Source organism: Polyodon spathula, chromosome 42, assembly GCF_017654505.1.
Source record: "Polyodon spathula isolate WHYD16114869_AA chromosome 42, ASM1765450v1, whole genome shotgun sequence".
NCBI classification, from domain to species: Eukaryota; Metazoa; Chordata; class Actinopteri; order Acipenseriformes; family Polyodontidae; genus Polyodon; species Polyodon spathula.
The window spans coordinates 920111-939566 of record NC_054575.1 but is presented as its reverse complement, the minus strand read 5'-3'; the positions used below and the strand labels follow the sequence as shown (position 1 = coordinate 939566).

Here is a 19456-nt window from a genome sequence, read left to right as displayed (position 1 = left end):
TAAATGGTTGGGTAGATTGCTTTAACCAGAGGCGTGATTTAAGGCCGGCGAAAACGCTAAGGGGGTTGACAAGCGTATGCCTGATGGATATTTTTCCATCTCTTATCCAGAACTACACTCCAAGAGACATTTATAATGTTGACTTTTTTTTATCAGCTCTTTCCCAATAAAACTCTGGCCAAAGCTGCCGATGACTGTGCTAGCACTAAACAAAGCAAGCAGCATATTGCTGTTCTACCTGGAGAAAACATGGATGGAACTGATTGTCTGCCTCCTCTTGTCATTGGTAAGGCAGCAAATCCCAAGTGTTTAAAACATGTAAAGACACTAACAGTATTGTACAGGCACAACAACAAAAGCCTTGATGAACAGAGAAATCTGGACCAAATGGATCAGATCGTTCGACAAAAAACAATATAATCTTAACACTGGAATGTGCTGCTTTTCATAGACTATGCGCCCGTGCATCTTAAAGTCAAGCATCTGAAAGCAGTTACTGTACACTTTCTCCCCCCCCTAATGCAACAAGTGTTCTGCAGCCTATGAACCAGGGGGTTATTCAGTGCTTCAGATCCTGGTTCAGAAAGTTTCTACTAAAAATCTAGGTGGACAGTCTACAAGATATGCACTACACATGCAAGGCATGGGATCAAGTGTCATAAACGTGTTTTGTGAACTGCTTTAAACATGATGTGTGGTGTGCAGAAAATGCCGGTCAACAAAAGGAATGTCTGTTGGGGAGGAATGCAATATACTGGGAATTTCAGAAACAAAATTAGAGGAAATTGCCCTTGAAGAAAACCAACTAACTATGAGCGATGAGGACACTGTTGAATCGGTGACATTGAGTCGGGGAGAGGATGACATTTGTGGTAACGAGGACATGGAGGGCACAGAACCAGTCATTCCTTAATTGGACAAGTTCAGAAAGGCAATCGCAACTGTGAGTAACTTCACACAGTCATTTCCAGGAACTGAGGGTCTTTTTGGACTGGTTAAGAAGATTTCAAAGGCTTGCATTGAGAAAAGCACGAAAAGTATGAAGCAATCTACGCTGGGTATGTTTTTCAAGAGAAAGGACATGTAATTACACTATTCAGCATGTAAGTGTACTTTTTATCTTTTTTTTTTGATTGATTTACTGTTTTCTTTTAAATATTTGATGTTTAAATGTTGATCAGTGTGAAATTGTCTGGAAAGAACTACCGTATACCGTATAAAGATGTTGAATTCAATTTGGGTGTTTTTTCGTTCTGATACATCAAATTGCCAAACCTTCTTATAGTGAACACCCTGATATAACGAACATTTCTCCAGGTCCCATGGGGGTTCGTTATGGTGAAGTAAGCCTGTATAATATAACTAATAATAATAAACACATATATACAAAGGGGCAGGACACTCCCCCACAGGCACGCTGTATTTTAAAAAATGAAGGGGAATTTCCATTTGCATGCTAGATACAGATTCAAAACATTTCCAAAACAAATATGTTGCTGTGGGGTATGGTATGCCTTTGTTTGGTGTGGGGAACTTTGCTGTCTCTTTCTTCAAAGAAAACGAAACTGTTTTTTGCCAGCCTGCTAACAAGAAAGCACATTTAGCATTAAACTGACCTTTAACAAAAACATATCGGTTCAAATTTGAGAGATTAGTTTTTAAGCCGTTACCAGGACCACTTTAAAATTATTTCTACTACTTAATAAAAGTTTAAATGACTAATTTTACTATGTTTTATTTGGTCTTCAGATGCGGCAAAGTCGATAAGGGGCATTGCAGATGTACACTTGTAAATATAGTGCGTGGTTGGTTTGTGTGATTTGCAAATATTTTAAGCAGGAAGTCTGCATATTCACTGCAATGAATCTAGAGACTAGGTTAAAACGAAAGCACGGCGGTCCCTTACCCATTACAAAGTAAAGCAGTGGTGGTGCCACAATAATGAATTTTATCTCAGCCTTGATTGGATGCAAACTTGTCAGATAACACAAAAGGAGGATCTGGGAATGAGAGTAATTACTGAGAGCAGCAGGTGTCTGTGCTCTTTATCCCTGCACCAAGATAGCGCACCGTTTCTTTGTTGAAATGTTTTGTATTTTGGTTTATTCTTTGCCCTTCCCCCTGGCAGGCAGCCTTTGCCGGAATCCTACCTTTCCACAGGTCCTAGTAGCTCCTTTAAGCCAAATATTATTAGACTATGTTTTTCATGGTTATAATGGATTTAATGATTAAATTCTAAAATAATCATGTAAGTTTACATTTTTATCATTTAAAATGTGATGCTCTACCTTCTATTCCTCATTAGGAACCTGGCTGCCGCTTTATTTCGCTTCTGGTAAAAGATTTAACGCACCGCATAGAGCTGCACGATGTCATCAGTGAAAAAGACACCATCTGCCTCAAAGATCGCAAACTTTAATAAAGAAGCCCTCTCTATCTATTGCAGGTCATCTAACACTTGATTTATTTTGTTTTCATGCCATGTGTAGTATTTGATAAGCCACCCTGCTGCAATAAATAATTTGTGTGTAAGGTTGGCAGGGATGGGGTTAAATGGGTTCCTGTCAGCAATAACAGGTTTGGCCATTCCCCAGTTAGATAATTGGTTCTAACTGTGGAGAGGCCACATGTTTATAAGTAAGGAAATCCTTTGTTGAGGTCAGTGCTGTGATTGCTGTTACAAATTGGTAGTGAATGCTAATGCCCAGCCTAAAAGTGTTATTTTTTTGTTTAATAAAGTGCACAACAACACTTCACTGCAGCTTCTGTCTCCGAGTCTCTAATTCCTGCTGGTAACGTCTTGGGCCGTGACGCTATCCTGTCACAGTTGGTCTGCTTGTTTGCTGGAACCCCGACGTCCCAAACCCCAGTGGGATTGTAGATAAGAGGACCTCCTCTGTGTCCTCGAGGACCACGGTTGGTGCCTTATCTGCAGGGAGTGCGGGCACCAGGTGGTATGCTGCCCTCTCCAAGAGGAATAGGAGAAGCTGCCTGCCCGAAAGGTGACGAACAAAGCAGCCATTGCCATACGATATTTAAAACCAGAGAAGAAAAGATTATTAAATGTCATCATGATATGTTCTTCTTCAGTTGCATTTCCCTTTGCCTCTTTCTACAAGCTACTACCGTGAGAAGTTTAATTGTCCATGATAAAATCACAAGAATTTGGTCTTCAGAAGACATCATTGCTCTATTGATAAATTGCACAGGCAGCACTGGTTGCGTTACAATGAGTAACTACTGTGGCTGAAGCAAAGACATTCTAAACAAGCTATTGGCACTCAGTGTTGGTCATGAAGGCGGCAAAATTACCGTACCACAAATGTATCCAGACAAAGGTTTCGTAGATTTCAAAGTATGGGCAATTTTACTAGGAATATTTTAGCTTACAACTAAAACATTCATACAGAAGGTAGTGTGGTCCAATGGTTAAAGTCCAGGGCTCTTAACCAGAAGATCACCAGTTCAAATCCCAGCTCTGCTACTGTGTGTCTGCAAGTCAATCAGCCTCCCTGTGCTCCATCTTGCAGATGATTAAATCAATGTCCTGTTGTAAGTGACTCTGCATGTAATGCACAGTTCACAGCCTATCTCTTTGTGTTTTGTGATGGTGGGCCACTATGAAAGGTGCTATATAAAGATGTTATTATATTATTCTAGACACATACAGTCCAGGCATCAATGGTACCTTGAAAATACTGTCAGCCTGTTCTCAGCCTAAAACTGAATCACCTTTATGAGGAGCATTTTATTTTTTAAAGTTTAAAAAGTTCAGAGAAGGGGAGAAATATATGTAGAGGTTTATAACTGAACTCGTTTCTGCACAAACCACATCATAACAACATATAATCAAGGAAACAAAAATCCACTTCCTCCATTTGTTAGGCCACACCCTAGTTGTGCAATCTCTTTACAGAGATCATTCAAGTGCTTCAATGACCTATATTCACTGCCAGACAGCTTACCTGAGTGTATGATCCTATCCACAAATCAAAACCATGGAGCAGCACAAATATGATATATTTCTAGAGACAGATATGGACTTCAGAGACACTTTGTCAAAACTGATAACCTATTTTCAAACTAAATCTGTTGGAAATGAATTTAAGATTTCACTGGTTTTCCCGAAGCTTTTCAAGATGTCTTTCAGAACAGAACAAGGTACGTTTCTAACAAGATCTCTGCTTTAATGTAACTTGAAATAAATCCATAAAGTGAACCATGAAATTAAATTAAAATCGAGAATATAAAATGCACAGCTCTTTGCATTACTTAAAAGAAATGCTTCAAAATTGCTCAGTTTATTTATTAAGTAACAAAAAATTGGCATTTTAGCCCTACATGATCTACAAATCAGAGCTTCAATTCCATTACAGAATATCATTTAACATGGAGGTTTTCAAAAGGCAGAGAATGGCCATTCACCTATTCTCTTGACACTGTCCAGACTAGACTCTATGTAATTATGTAACTACTATGGGAATGCACAGTAATTAGACATGTATGCATGTCTGTGTCATTGTATTGCACCCTTGTACTAAAAGAGAGTGATATGTTCTTTACAGCACAGGAAAGAATGCTAATGCAGAGACTGCATGTGATAAAGAGTGGATTTTCGACACTGACTGTGAAATTGCATTTGGAGATGCCTAATCTGGAGAGATCATATGCACAAGTATGAAACTCGAATTTTCAAATTCACATAAACAGTGACAGTGGCACCACGCATTGACCAGGCTCCATCGTTTTATGTGGTGGCACCAAAATGATTCACACATTTTCTTGTAATTACTAGAGTAGTGTTCAGAGGTTTGGAAACAACAAATGATTTACAGTAAGACTACGGGCCGGACAAAATCAAAGTTAGCGCTTAGCGAACGAGGACGCAAGAGCATTCGCGGTAATAAAACACAAGACAAATTCCTAGAGAAATCTTGCAGAACCAAAACAAGCCCCTTTCACCCTTCAAAAAGCAACTATCGCTTGTTGACTACACGTGGGATGAGAGTGGTTTGCTTTCGACAACCAAATCTATTCAATTCCATCTATAATTCACATCACAAGACTTTCACAGGACAGGATTTTATAGTTAACTTTGAACTTGTCGAAAGCTGTCATGTATTAAAGACAGAGTAAAAGAAATGTGTAGAGTAGTGGTTAGGGCTCTAGACTCTGGACTGGAGGGTTATGGGTTCAATCCCAGGTAGGAGATGCTGCTTTTGTGCCCTTGAGCAAGGTACTTTACTAGCTTGCTTCAGTTGAAAAAAAAAAACACAATTATATAAATGGGTAATTGTATGTAAAAATAATGTGATATAATTATAACACTTGTAAGTTGCCCTGGACAAGGGCATCTGCTAAATAATAATAATTCTAACTCACTCTGGGATGTCTCTGTTTCTTCTAACTATCACTACTTAAAACTTGTTGACTGCACAGAGTCCACGTCAAAACCACTTATATTTCTTCCTCCAAAAGGACACTTTTTCTTCAGTTCATAAAAACGACCCCTTATCTGTTGCTATATCACAGCTTGCAACGCTCTGCCACAAGGCATCAGAATTCAACAATCCTCTGGGCACGTTCCTGTCAATACACTTCCTGCATCAGCACACAAGGATACCGTACAAACTAATGTGTTATTGAAATGATCTCAAGATGCCAACATTATAAATGACCTTTTATATCATACTCAGAAAGTGATTTCAGAAAATGTGATTGTTTAATCTCAAACTGGTTAAAGTACACCTGGTTTGGTATTCCCAGACCATCGTTGTGGGTATTTACACTGTTGAAATGCCAGAAAGAATAACATAGTTTTTGTATGTATATATACTTAACAATCATACCAAATGCATGTAATTAAATGATTATCCAGCCATCCTCACAAATCTGATGCAATCATTTGCTCTGTTTTCAAGCAAAATACCATGAGTGATTTAAAGGTTGTTTACCTAGTAATTTATTCTCAATATTTTAAAACCGTCTCTCTTAAGTATCAAATACATTTTCTTTGAAAAAATCAGAATACAAGCTATATTTATGCAATGTGATACATTACATTTAGACTAATGTTTGCTGGTAACAAAATTTGAGTAAGTTATCATAACAATATTCTTAAAAATGCTCCAAAATTACAAAGTAGCCTGTCCTCAAATAAGGACAAGGGCACTGAATGGGTTAATATTTGTTTTTTCAAGTGACTTATTACAAACACTGGACCACAAGTAGCTTGACTCGATATTTTAAGATCAATCTGCAGTTGTGTCAATTCTTCAGCTAGTGCAAAGTTTGTGTTCTTTTACTAGCAAAGGAAAAATATATTGTTAGTATTTCCTAACGAGAAATACTTTTTTGTTTTGTATCTCTCAGACATTTCAGAGCACATGTATTATTTTAAATCTAGAACCAGGAACAGACTTTGAAATTGTTAGAAATGTTACTTCTGTATTGTTAACTATGGCTCTTGACAAAGCGGTAATAAGAACTGGTCCAAAAAATCACATGTAGATCCATAATATACACGTAGGAGGCTGTGTGGTCCAGTGGTTAAAGAAACAGGCTTCTAACCAGTCCCCAGTTCAAATCCCAGCTCAGCCATTGACTCACTGCAAGTCACTGAACCTCCTTGTTCTCTGTCTTTGGGGTGAGACATTGTCATAAGTGCCCCTCCAACTGCTGCATGCTTCACACATGCTAGTCTCATATCTTGTAAAGCTCTTGAATGATGGTGGTCCACTATGAAAGGCACTATATAAAAATAAAGATTATCAAGGCTCATCCCTTGTTAGCACACCACTCTCCCCTACTTGGGACTATATCAAGCATGTATATATAAAAAAAAAGAGTGCTTCCAACTTTATGTTCAAAACTTACTATAGTAACTTATCAAATCATTTTGAATTAACAACTGATTGAAGTCATTCTGAATTGTCTTTACTGATAACGTCTTGGCATTTGTTACAGATGTCTGAACGAACTGTGAATGATCTAAGCAGCAGTCCGAATTCTTCAGGTACATATAGGGCTTTATTATTTATTTATTTATTTTCTTTTTCACTGTATAAGATTGCTTATTTCTCTATTTCAAAGTTTAAAAAAATCGGTATTTCAAGATATTTCACAATGGAGAATAATATTTATTAAAGCAGAAAAAAAAATGGTCACATTCAAAACTGATAATTCTCCAGAGTTAATAAAAACACATGTTTCTGAATTTTTAAAAGCACACCCCCCCCCCCCCCCCCCCCCCCAAAAAAAAAAAAACACATGCTAAATTTAAAAATTGCAGAATTATTTATTTATTTATTTTCATTTTTTAAAGACATTCTATTTTCACCTCCCAGGAATTAGCAACTCTATGCAGTGTGTGTTCAATCATTTACTGGAAGCAAACTAAACCAGCTGCCACGTCCCTAAATGTAGTGTAACAGGTAGTGCGTCAGTAAGGAAAACATTTACTGTATTTTTGTTTTTCGTAAAACAGACTTTAAAAAATGTAGATTTACACTATTGTTTCAGAAATGGGCAACAATTTAAAAATAAAACAGTTCTGCCTTGACACTGGATATCTTTTAACATGTAATTTACACTATTTTTAAGGTTTCAATTTCAGACAGCAGTCAAGTGAATCAAGAGTTCCGTCATTGCCAATATACCAGCTTTTGGTTAAAAAAAGTTTTGAAAATGAGTTAGTTAGAGAGTTCCCATCCTTGAAAACATCCCAGGATGCAACAAAAAACTTTGTGAAATTCGAAGGCCATGCAAATGATGTTCTCTCGGCTAAAAAGAAGCTCAAAGAAAGATTGGAAAGGTTGCAGAAGAAACGAGTACGTCTTCCCAGGTATGTGGTGCAGTTTCTGTGTGCACAAAACGTGGAGGGATTTGCAAATGAACATTTTTTACAGCGTGGCGTCCCGGTAGCTTTTAAAATAGAAGGGGATCAAGATATTGTTCTGCATGGGCTGTCAACAAATGATTTGAATAAAGCAGAAGAGATATTGAAAGATGAAATCTTTATGGAAGGACTGACTCTAGACAAGGATTTAAAACCATACGCTTGCACAAAAGAATGGAACACATTTTTGATTGAACTACTTACTGAAGCCAACAAATATGATACAAAAATCCAAACACACAGCGAGAAAATGACCAACAGTGATCAAAACAAAATTATTATAGTAGGACAGAAAGACACAGTTCTCAGTAGCAAAAGAAAAGTTGAGGAGTACTTGGAACAGAAGAGCAGAGTTAGTGAAGTCATTCAAGTTCCCAGTGTAGAACTTGCACGGTCCATTTTGGATCTGTTGGAGTTCTTTGGTCTACAGGACTTGAAAGTCGATATTCACTCAGTTGCGAATGCACCCAAACTTGAACTAAAAGGATCGGGGTGCAACGTTGAAAAGGCCAAATCAGCTATAAAAGAAAGAACTGAAAATATGAGTCACAAAACCATCAACATATGCAGCCCTGGAGCATTTACCTACTTTTGTGGGAAGGGGAAAGATTACTTCGAAACGATAAGGGCAATGTTCCATTGTCTCCCAGTATTGTGTAAAAATCCACAAGGAACCGGACAGCTGCTTGTAAGTGCAATCTTATTGAAAGACTGGTTTATTAGTTTCAGTGAGTCAACCAGTTTTTAAATTATTCCTGTTTAAATGCCTTATCCAAGCTAAATTATAAGGACGTTCAGTGAACAGCTGAAATAAATGTGGTATTTCTGCCGTCTGGAACCCTGGGACAGTGGTTTGGTGGGCGGGGGTGGTGTGGGGGGGTAAGTCTTAGAGTCACATGTACAGCATATAAGTTATAATAAAACCTGCCATTGTTATTCAGCCTTTTCATTGTTTAAATATTCATTCTAAAATGCAGCAAAAATAGAGGCAATCTATACTGCGTCCTCTTTGTCTGTGGTACCAAACACACACGTACATTTACTGGTAAAAGAAAAAGAGCCAAATATTTCACTCTGTAGTGCAGCACAGGTTCAAACAGACACAATGTGTACAATATTAATAATAATTATTATATATCATAATTTAATTTCAATTTTAAGTAAGATTCTGTTTACCTGTTATTAGTGAAATGGGTGTGCCTGTTCTCTTGAGCAGAGCAGAACTTTCCATCCAGGATTGGATGACATGGATCACTTTGGCATGCCAGGAGGTGTCAGTCCTTTAAGTTTAAGTAAACATATGCAGTTAAAGATGTGCACGGTAATTAAAAAAAGAAAAAAATAAGTTTTCGTGAACCATCTCACACATCCCTGGATGCTGCCTACATTCTCAGTTTGAGAACCACTGCTGTATTCACACAAAATTAAATTAATTATTATTATTATTATTATTATTATTATTGTTATTATTATTATTCACCCATTTTAAACACATCATAATTAATTAGTATGTACCTTTATACTTGAACACGTATTAACATTGAATTTCCCTGCCATATGGATGGATCACAAACACATGTCTACCACAGCATTTGGACTCTTTTTAAGTCTGACTTTTTTCAGATGTATTTATTCCTTGTTTTAAATATGGTATAATCCATAATTAGTAAAGATTCAACAGCGCTACATTTAGATATCCCAAAATAAAACTTCTTCCATTGCAAAGTTTTCGAGTAGAACTATTTTACAGTATTGTATATCGTCACCACTCAGACTGAAAGAGGCACATTTCCCAGGTATGATAAAAATAAAAATAAAAAATAGGGGATTAAAACGAACATTTCAAAAGTTAAATTGTGATACTGGCTCTTTATGGTAACAATCTGGTATGCTAGCTGAAATTATTTGGGGGGGGGTCTGTGGTATATTGTCTGTATTAAGTTTTATCTCCTGATGATTTTCAATAATAAGGCCCCTGGGTCCTCTAATAAATTATCTATATTTTTCTCTGCAAAGACTGCAGCTCTTCCATTTGCTGGAACAAAGGGTAAGAAGCTTTTCTGTTTGTTTGTTTTATACACATTTTGAAATCGTAAGACTCTAAGCAACTATGCTACACTGAAAAGACCTGTTCTTCTATTTGCATATTCATACTACGTCACTCTGCTATCAGCAGATCATTTGTAAAGCAAATGGCAGGAATTTAAAACTGTAGCATTCGGTATACACACCAGCTACAGAGAAACCCTATTGAATCTCCTCTTAGAATCTCCTTTATATACCTACCTGTATACCTCAGTGTGAGAATTCCAATTTCCAGTCAGTAATCATTGATATAGAAACAATAGGCACTTGTGTGAAAACATTAAACCACTTTCTGCTTTAATTAGGCATCTTAAACAACTTCTAAAAAGGCTCATGCATTTTACCATTTGTCGCTATATGCGTATTTTATCTTACTGTGCTAAATGAATTGTGTGTGTGGGCTATTAAAGTACTCACTTAAATTATACATCACTAATTTGCCTTTTTTGACAATTTTCCAAGATTGTCAGTTTCAGTGGTTTTATTTCATTATGCACAACAAATCAGAACTACAGAAGCAATGGGGTGTTCTAATAAACTGACAAACCAAGGCTTTTGTAATTTTCTCAACGCTAATGGTCTTTTATTGTATAATTGCCATGCTTGTTATCTTCAAACAGCAATGTACATCTATCATTTGTTTTCACCAGCAACAAGAAGTGAATATTCATTCCATGCAGGAGAAAAGGAAACTATATTGATCGTTAAAAACGTTGCCCTGTTCCTCTGTTGTGACACCATGATAAGAGAGGAATCTGATGTCATCATGCACGCGTTATGTAAATCATCCACAGGTAAATATCGCTTTCTTTCTTTTGCCCACCTATGTGATTTAGCAACCGTGTTTTAGTGCCCACCCGGCAAGTCTACATGGTGACTACAAATACCACTGAAACTACCAGGGAAGCAGGCAAAGAAAATAGCAAGAAAACAGACTAATAAATTAAATTGGATTAGACACACAGTATATGCAACAATTTCACCTCAATAGTCAAACAATCACTGACATCTGCCAATCTTTTTTTGGTTTCAAAATCCTCTCCGTTAACTATCACAGACGCACAGGTGCTCTTAAAGGGAATATTGAATCCTTATTGGTTGTAACCTTACTCCCCCCACTGTGCTATGATTGGCTAGGCGCATGAATCACATTTTCGTGAGCTATCACAGTGGTTCGCTAATGCTGTCATTTTTGCCCGAACAGAAGCGGCTGGGCACATATTTGCTAAATGGGGCCCCCCTAATGTAAACTGTCACCTTACTCTGTGAGTATTTATTGAATTGTTTCCATTTGATATATTTTCAGTGGGGGTGATTTTGAATGCTGCAGGAATAACTGTGAAGGAAGAACTTTACAGTCAAGGTAAATAACTTGAATATAATTGGACAATAACACTGGACAAGTGATAATCTGCGGCTGGCAGTAGGGGCGATCAATCTTTATTCTTTGGTGGGGTTTTCAGTTCAGTTTAATGTATTTCATTCAACTTTCTGTCTCTGTCTTATATTTCATGTCTCTTACATGTTTGAACTTACTTTCTATATTACAAAGATTTAAGATATCACTCAGCCCCCCTACAATAACAGAATTGAATCCAACTCATTCATTTAGTTGATGCAGGAGCACATTTTTTAATTTTTTTTTTTGCCCCTGAGCTGTAATCCTCACAGGAAACCTGTCAAGTTTCATGTTGAGTGGTTACACCACGTGCGAACAGGAGCAGTTTAAAAAAATCTTTACAATAACAGCAGTAATGAAGAAAGCAAAATTTACAAGTATAATGAATCAAATAAAGAAAAACTGCACTTTCAATGGCTTGTTTAATTCAACATCTATAAATCGATTTTTTATTTTAATTAATGTTTTTTTTTTAACTTTTAGGAATTATTTTTTCACAGTTTTAGGCAGAAGCATAATTTATAAAAATTACTTTTTTGTAAAATAAAAAAAATAATAGTTTAGGTGTGTGATACAATCTAACGATTATATCATCTTATCATAACCTGTATTCCATGTTTTTTAGTTTTGTTTATTTTGTTTGTTTTTTTTAGTTTTGTTTTTGTTTGTTTGTTTTTTTTTTTCAGTATAGCCTAACAGTAAAATAAATTCAAGTTTAAATTCAGTCCCCAAAAGAATATTTGATGCTCACGTGACTCACTCTGCACTGCACTTAGGTGAACAACTGGGGACCCACTTTTAATTTGAAATTATTGTTTATTATCTTATCAGGAAGAAGAAATGGCATCACCGTCACAGGCCCAGGGAAGTTACCCACTCGCATCATAATCCACTTTCCTTGTTTCTGTATTTCGAACATGACAGAAAACCTGGACAAGGCTCTAGCTGAGTGTAAATTGAGAAACTTCACTTCCATTACCGTCTTCATTGACAAACATGGTAAGCTAACTCTTGTTTGTATTGTCTGCATTAAATTATACTTTAGTAAAAAAAAAAAATCATATGTTAAACTTTTATGGCCAAAGTGCTTACCATGTATACTAGCATATAGTTTATGACAGGGGTTTTCAACTGGGGTACACATAACACTGGGGGTACTTCTAAGGGAAAGCAGGACACTTTTATCCGAAGCGACACAGACTTGGGGGTGAACCTCCTGGTTACAAGTCCCTTTCTTTAACCACTGAACCACATTTCAGTGAAGCGCAATCTTTTTGCCTTTTTTTTTCAAAAGAAAAACTAAGAAAAAAATACTAAAACACAAGAGAAAGTGCAAAGTGACAAAAAGTTATACCAAATCCCTTTGGATTTGGTATATGTTGGCTTTACTAAAAAGGGTTATCATTGTTAGTTATTATGTTGTATTGTGAGATTGTTTTTGATATTACAAACATTTTAAATGGCAGGTGTAATTATGCTGAGATGGGAAGTAAATGGTAACGTGATAAACATTTACAGTGCACACTATTTTGTATTATCTACTCTAACTTTGTCCAAAGAGATTCTCAAATACCATCGTTTAATTATGTGCATCCAAATACTTTATTAAAAGTTTTAAAATTAAGCCTACTGTTTGGTATTCTGTCCTAACACAGTCCCAAACTGCTGTGACATACTTTATTTATTAAATAAAGAGGGAAAAATTGCATTGCAACTGTTGTAACATCGGGTAGTGCAACAATTGGAAGGGGTACTTGAGCTGAAAGTACCAGACATAAGGGGTACAGTTTCAAAAAGAGGTTGAAACCCCATGGTTTAGTATAGACTATGTGTGGTGGACAGTTAAGAGAGAGTAAGACATTTTTAAAGAACTATTATTGTCCACTGAATAATAAAAAAAAGTTCTAACACGGCTTGGCAAGCCTGTTTCTGTGGATTGTTGTGAAAAGACAATTGGATTATTTTTAATGAATGTGATTTTGTAATGATCTCATCCCATTGAACTTAATAGAAAGGCAAGAGCTGGACATGAATCACAGACCATGTGGTTCAAAGATAAACGCCTAACCATTCAAGAGCAAGCTCTGACAGTACTCTGTCAGCCACTAGGAGGAGATTCATAGAACCCTTTATTATGCAAGGTATCATTTTGGGTGAGCATTTAATTTGTCAGGTCAGTCATGTAACCTCAGTAAACATATCATGTTTATATAACACAGTTTCTCCCAACAGTTACAATGAAATATTCTTATTTATCCAGATCTGCATGATCATCTTGATGAAAGATTAATTGCAGACAGATTATTTGGTTGTTTGATGAAGGGAGTAGACGAAAAGCAGTCTGAAATTCGAATCATCACTCCGCAGAAAGAGATCTATCAAAGCTTCAAAAACAAAGCTGAACAGATGTATGGGATGAGAGGTACATTTTATTATCTCATAATGTATTCACATATATAATAATGTAACACTGTACATTAACTATATCTAATTACTGTTTATTTACATAGCAGTTACATAGTAAATAAATGTGTGCTTACACATAAATATAAATGTGGCAGGCTGGTGAGTGGATAGAGGCCCAGAGACAGTCTGGAGTTCAAAAAAATAACTATTTTATTATAAACACAAAAATGAAAGGGCACAAGGGCCAAAACAAAGCAATTTAAACACAAATAAAGCAAAAATACACTCACAAAAATAAAGGTTTCCAGGCTGGGCAATGCCTTCACTGGATTCAAAACATTCAAAACATTCAAAACATTCAAAACATTCAAAACATTCAAAACATTCAAAACATTCAAAACACCAACCTGCTTCCTCAGCTCCCTCCCCCTAAATGAGAAGCAGAGGCCTCCTTTTATGTCAGGTGGCTGGGCGCTGATTGATCGTTAATTAAACTAATCATCTAATCAACCCCAGCCACCTGAACACAATGAACCCAGACAGGTAGGGGAATTTAACCCCATCCCTGCCAATTTCTAAAGAGCAGAGCTGTGCTCTGCCACAATAATGTTATTATTCAATAGCTATAAATTTAAAAAAAAGATATTTCTGTATGATGAAAAGGTACAGACTAGTGTAGAATAAAAAACGGCAATGAGTAGTTTCATGGAAATTGGTGGAATTATAGACCAAGAGTTAAGCAAATGAGATGTTAGCATCCTAGTAAAAAATATTAAAAACTGATTTACAGACTGGAATATATTCTTGTTTTCTCAGAATGTAGGGCCAGGGAGACACCTCCTTATAACACCAGAATGTAATACTCCTGGTGACTTGTACTAAATAATTAAGTTTCGTCACAATTTAATAAGCAGATTTCCAGACTTATGCAAAAATGTAAAATGTAAAAACACAGATACATAGAACCGCTTTCTCTATATCTCCATCGCAGGGCGTAACAAGAGGTAATACATTGGGTTTCTAAACCTTGTGTAGCAAATTTTTTTTTGTACTAGACTTTATTGCTTTATTAAATGTTTGTTTTTAAATCATTTTTTTTCCCCCACAAATGAACTGTTTCCTTGCATCACCACTGATGACACTTGAACGTGCACGCTCTGAAGAAACTGATCAGGAAGCCTTGCACTGCCACTCTGAGCTTTGTGAGCCAGCAGTGATTGACATATTTGGAGAAAGCACAAATTTATTAGAAAGAGCGAAGGCAACACTGGAGAAACATTACGCCTCTTTTATCTCAAACGATCAGGTGGTTCATCCGTTCATCAATCAAATGACCCTCACTGAAGCAATTGAAAACCTTCAGAAAAATCTGCATGTTAATTTACAAATCGGTAATGGTTCTATCAAAATTAACGGACCTGTCACCAAGGTTGAAAAAGCCAAAGAGAAAGTGTGGGCTCTAGTTAATGATGCCTTTCAGCAAAAACGAAAAGAGAAGAAAACTAAGTTATCCACAGCTATTCAGTGGCAGTACAAAGATTGGGATAACTACATTGCACTGAGCACAGAAGACAACTACAAACTTGAGTTTCAGTACCTGAATTCACAAGAGCCTGTCACAGTGCATCTGGAAAGAGGAGACTCTCTAAGCATTGACTTCAAGGAAATGAAAGCTGTGCATTCAGAGAGTAGGCTGGCGCATCAAATACGACGTCACAAAACAATTGGTAATCATCTTTTATTTCTCTTTACTAGGATATAAAGACTAGCATATACTGTTCAAGGGAGCACCAAACAAAGTTTAACGTGAGATCTTATCTGTGAGGCAAACAGGTTTCTCAAAATATGCTTAATGTATAATTGACTCATTAGCCCGATTAAAGTAAGAGACAGACTGGAGACAAGAGGAGAAACTGTATTAAGGAGAACCTAGGTCATTGGTATAAAATGGCCTTTTTCAACTATTGTCTGCTTCTAAAATCTGAAATGAGGCGCTTTAAAAAAAGAACTAAGTTGGGTGTGGCATTAGTCCTGAACCACCTCACTTCAGGAATGCAGGTTTTTCAGATGTTCAGCAGAAGTGGCATGGGTTAATGAGCTTAAGATAAGGATCTAAGCAAAACCAGCAATAGAGAATTGTACAAAATACACTTTAAATATTAAAAAAAAATGGAAGATGGTGCAATTCTTTTAATAAGTCAGGTATACTAAATATTTGACCAGAATACGGATTCTGTCCTGCAGCAAACAGTTTGCCAGGAGAGTGGATTGACATGACAAATAAAAACTATGGAAAAAAGCTTCTTGACAAAGACACGATGGAATACCGCTGGGTTGAAAAACTCTTTAACATGTCATTATCACAAATGAAAATTGTGAAGGTAAGTTTATTCATGGAATCAGAGAGTTATTACTTTATTCTTTACTTCAGCTAAAGAGTGAGAGCAATAAATCTCTCTCATACATTTTACATCACGAGAATATTCCTCATAACTAGAGGCAGTCCAAATCTGTAGGAAAATATGAAACATAAACTACAGACATTTAAAGTAGATATATGTGGCGTGATCTGCAGAGCGTCTTATGCGTTTAGTACTGGAATTACTAATAGATTATAAAAATGTAAATGAAGTAAACATAATCATATCAAACAATGTATGCTTTAAGTGCTCCCAATTTCATATAGCAATAATTGTTTTCAGTAAAATCTTTAGAAACTGTCAAACATCACATCACATCACATCACAGCACATGAGGCTTCTATCTGGCCACATTTGCAAAGCCTTAAAACTCCAGTCTTTAATTAACTCCTACTTTTCAAAAGGAGACAAAACACCTGTTAATTTAACTAAACTACTTCTATATTTCAGGTCACTAGTAGTTTGTTTATGATAATTATGATGACGATGTAGCTGCAGAAAATAATGAATCTGTTGACAGCTGTGAATTCTTCCTCTACTCATGGTTCCTGCGAATAACTAAAACATAAACCTGATTAAGGATTATGTCACGGCAATACATATGTAAAAATGATGGCTAAAAATAGACAGTTTCACGGAATGATCACGGCTACAAAGATTTTAAATTCAAAAAGATATATATTGTACTATATTGTAATATTTTAATATTTGCTATAAATAAACATCTACTTTAATGTATTTACCTTGTATTCAATGTCTTTTCTTTTTAAAGTAGCACTTTAATGAAATCATAAACCTCAATTACATTAACAGATAGAAAGGATTCAGAACACAGATGTGTTGGAGAGGTACCTGTTAAGAAAGAATCAAATAGAGCGGAAGTACAGGTTTGGTGCACCTGTTGAAAATGAAAGATACCTGTTTCATGGCGTGACGTTTGACGAATGCTCCACAATAGAAAGGAACGGATTCACACGACCTCCAGAGGGCTTCTTCTCATTTTCATGTGGTCAGTATTTTAAAATATACAGGAGTGTTCAAATGTTTGGAAAAAACTAATGATTTACAGCAAGACTAAGGGTGAGAATTGTATTGCCTGTTTTCCCACACTCAGACCCCTTATTTACTAAATATCGTGGTATCCCTGGATAATCATCTCCTTAAAATCCTTAGGATACTTTTGAAGAGGAGACAATTATCTATTCATGGCTACCAAGATATTTAGTGAGAAAGTAGTTAGAGGGAAGTTATCCGGCAACAAACTCTCTATCCCCAGTTGTGCTGTTTTCCTAGCCATGTTTTAACTCAAAATTACTACCGTTTTTTCCATATGGTTCACCATTAAAAAAAAATACTGGATCTGGGATCCTGTGCAATCTGGCACAAATTAACCCCTGCTTATCCATAGTTTACCATTGTTTGCCATATATATTAACATGCTTTACCATACTTCTTTGTGCTTTACAATGCTTACCAATGCATTACCATGTTTCACGATGCTTCATTGCACTTTGCTATGCTTTTACTACGATAAACGTTTATAAGAGTCTAAAGGTGAATTGTTCAATTATATAGAAACCTTCATATAAAAAACAGCACAGCTGCAATTGTAAATGTACACAATGTAGCAGCCTTCTTAGAAATGACTGGCAGTTAGAGGCACGGTCATGCGTACTGTTCTGATGCCAGCATTATCACACACACACACACACACACACACACACATACACTACTGATCACAAATGTTTGTTTTTCTTGTCCTAACAGCATATGGCCAAGGTGTATGCTTCCAAATGCAGGCACGTACGGCTTTAGGAAAGTGCACTTTCGATGATAACAAGTGTAAGTGCATGTTTCTAGCAAGGGTCCTTACAGGGAAATATACCATCGGAAAAAAGAGAATCACCGCCCCTCCGGCAATGGATCCGAAGAAACCAGAGGAACTATATGACAGTGTCGTAGACAACATCCGTTCACCCTCTCTATTCATGGTTTTTAGTGAAGACTGCACTTACCCAGACTACTTGATCACTTTTAAAGAATGAGTCCCGGTGCAGGGTGGGTGTCCTCTCTGTCACATAATTGGCAAATAATTATGCAGTTATTCAATTTGGTTATACTATCCAGGTGTATGTAGTAGGCTACAGAAAGGCTAGTCAGGAATAGGAGTCTGTAGGTACAGTTTATAGGAGAAACAGCCTGGCTTTAATTATGCAACTGGGAGTTTCCCAGTTTGATTATTTAGCCAAGAAGAACATGCACAGGGAATTAAGACGTATTTGATAAGACAAAAAAAACAAAGTCCAATTGTAAGTGACTCTGCAGCAGCAGCTCACCTCCTCGTCCCTGTAAGCTGATTTGGATAAAAGCGTCTGCTAAATGACTAATTAATAATAATAATAATAATAATAATAATAATAATAATAATAATAATAATAATAATAATAATTAATAATAATATTTGTCTACACTCTCAACAAAAAAAACAAAAAATTTCCGTTTCAAGGCTGCTCTCTAGGTCTGGCAGGACAATGTGTAAAATATATTAATAAAATACAAACATATGAATGGTCTTAATGTCAAAGTATAAACAAAATAAGTCCATATTCACACACACACACACACACACCATATATATATATATATATATATATATATATATATATATATATATATATATATATATATATATATGTGTGTGTGTGTGTGTTAAGTGAGGTAATATATTTTATATATTTTGCAATATATTTGAAGGTAGAAAATATATGTTAAATATGTTGAAATATATTTCATTTTCATAAGGAGGGCTGTCAGGGTGTGGGGTCCTAATACCTACTGCACAGAATAATGATGTATTGCTGCATTGAAGCCAATGGAAAGGTCCCCCTAAGTTATCAGACAGGGTAGTATAGAATCCAGAAATATTTTTGTCATTTCCATTCCAAAAATAACATTAACAAGCCAAGTTTACAAGCCCCTCGTTTTATTTTATTTTTTCCTAACTTGGGTGACAATTTAACAATCAAGGTCTTAATAAACAAAACACAGATAAAAACAGAAACTAAAAGATTAAATCATTCTTTAGGGTGCTCAACATTATATGTCATTGACAACTTTTCAAACACATGGAAGGGCCATTTACATTGTAATAATATTTCTTCTGTGTTTAATATTCTATTGTGTGTGTTATCAATTGTTCTCTGTTGCTGTTTTGTTTAAATCTTTTCTTTACTAGGCAATGTTATTTTA

General features: G+C 36.0%; 1 protein-coding gene across 2 annotated transcripts; it reads left to right on the top strand.

The window, feature by feature from the left end:
- Positions 1-3957: 3957 nt before the first annotated feature.
- On the top strand, positions 3958-18580 carry LOC121305250 (protein mono-ADP-ribosyltransferase PARP14-like). 2 transcript variants are annotated; one of them, XM_041236805.1, is made up of 13 exons: positions 3958-4161; positions 4566-4675; positions 6967-7015; positions 7603-8585; positions 9914-9944; positions 10633-10776; positions 11289-11345; positions 12213-12380; positions 13642-13803; positions 14951-15514; positions 16032-16168; positions 17021-17216; positions 17975-18580. In XM_041236805.1, the coding sequence occupies exons 1-13, from the start codon at positions 3999-4001 to the stop codon at positions 18250-18252; spliced, it is 3042 nt and encodes a 1013-aa protein (XP_041092739.1). In that variant the 5' UTR covers positions 3958-3998; the 3' UTR covers positions 18253-18580. The 2 variants fall into 2 exon arrangements, with proteins under 2 accessions (XP_041092739.1, XP_041092740.1); XM_041236806.1 differs by lacking the exon at positions 4566-4675.
- Positions 18581-19456: the final 876 nt, after the last annotated feature.

Excerpts from the sequence above, each read along its gene's own strand:
- LOC121305250 (XM_041236805.1), top strand. The coding sequence starts at position 3,999 with ATGGAGCAGCACAAATATGATATATTTCTAGAGACAGATATGGACTTC. Across the intron at positions 8,586-9,913 it reads AAGGAACCGGACAGCTGCTT|ACTGCAGCTCTTCCATTTGC; the intron begins GTAAGTGCAATC and ends TTCTCTGCAAAG. Across the intron at positions 15,515-16,031 it reads ACGACGTCACAAAACAATTG|CAAACAGTTTGCCAGGAGAG; the intron begins GTAATCATCTTT and ends TCTGTCCTGCAG.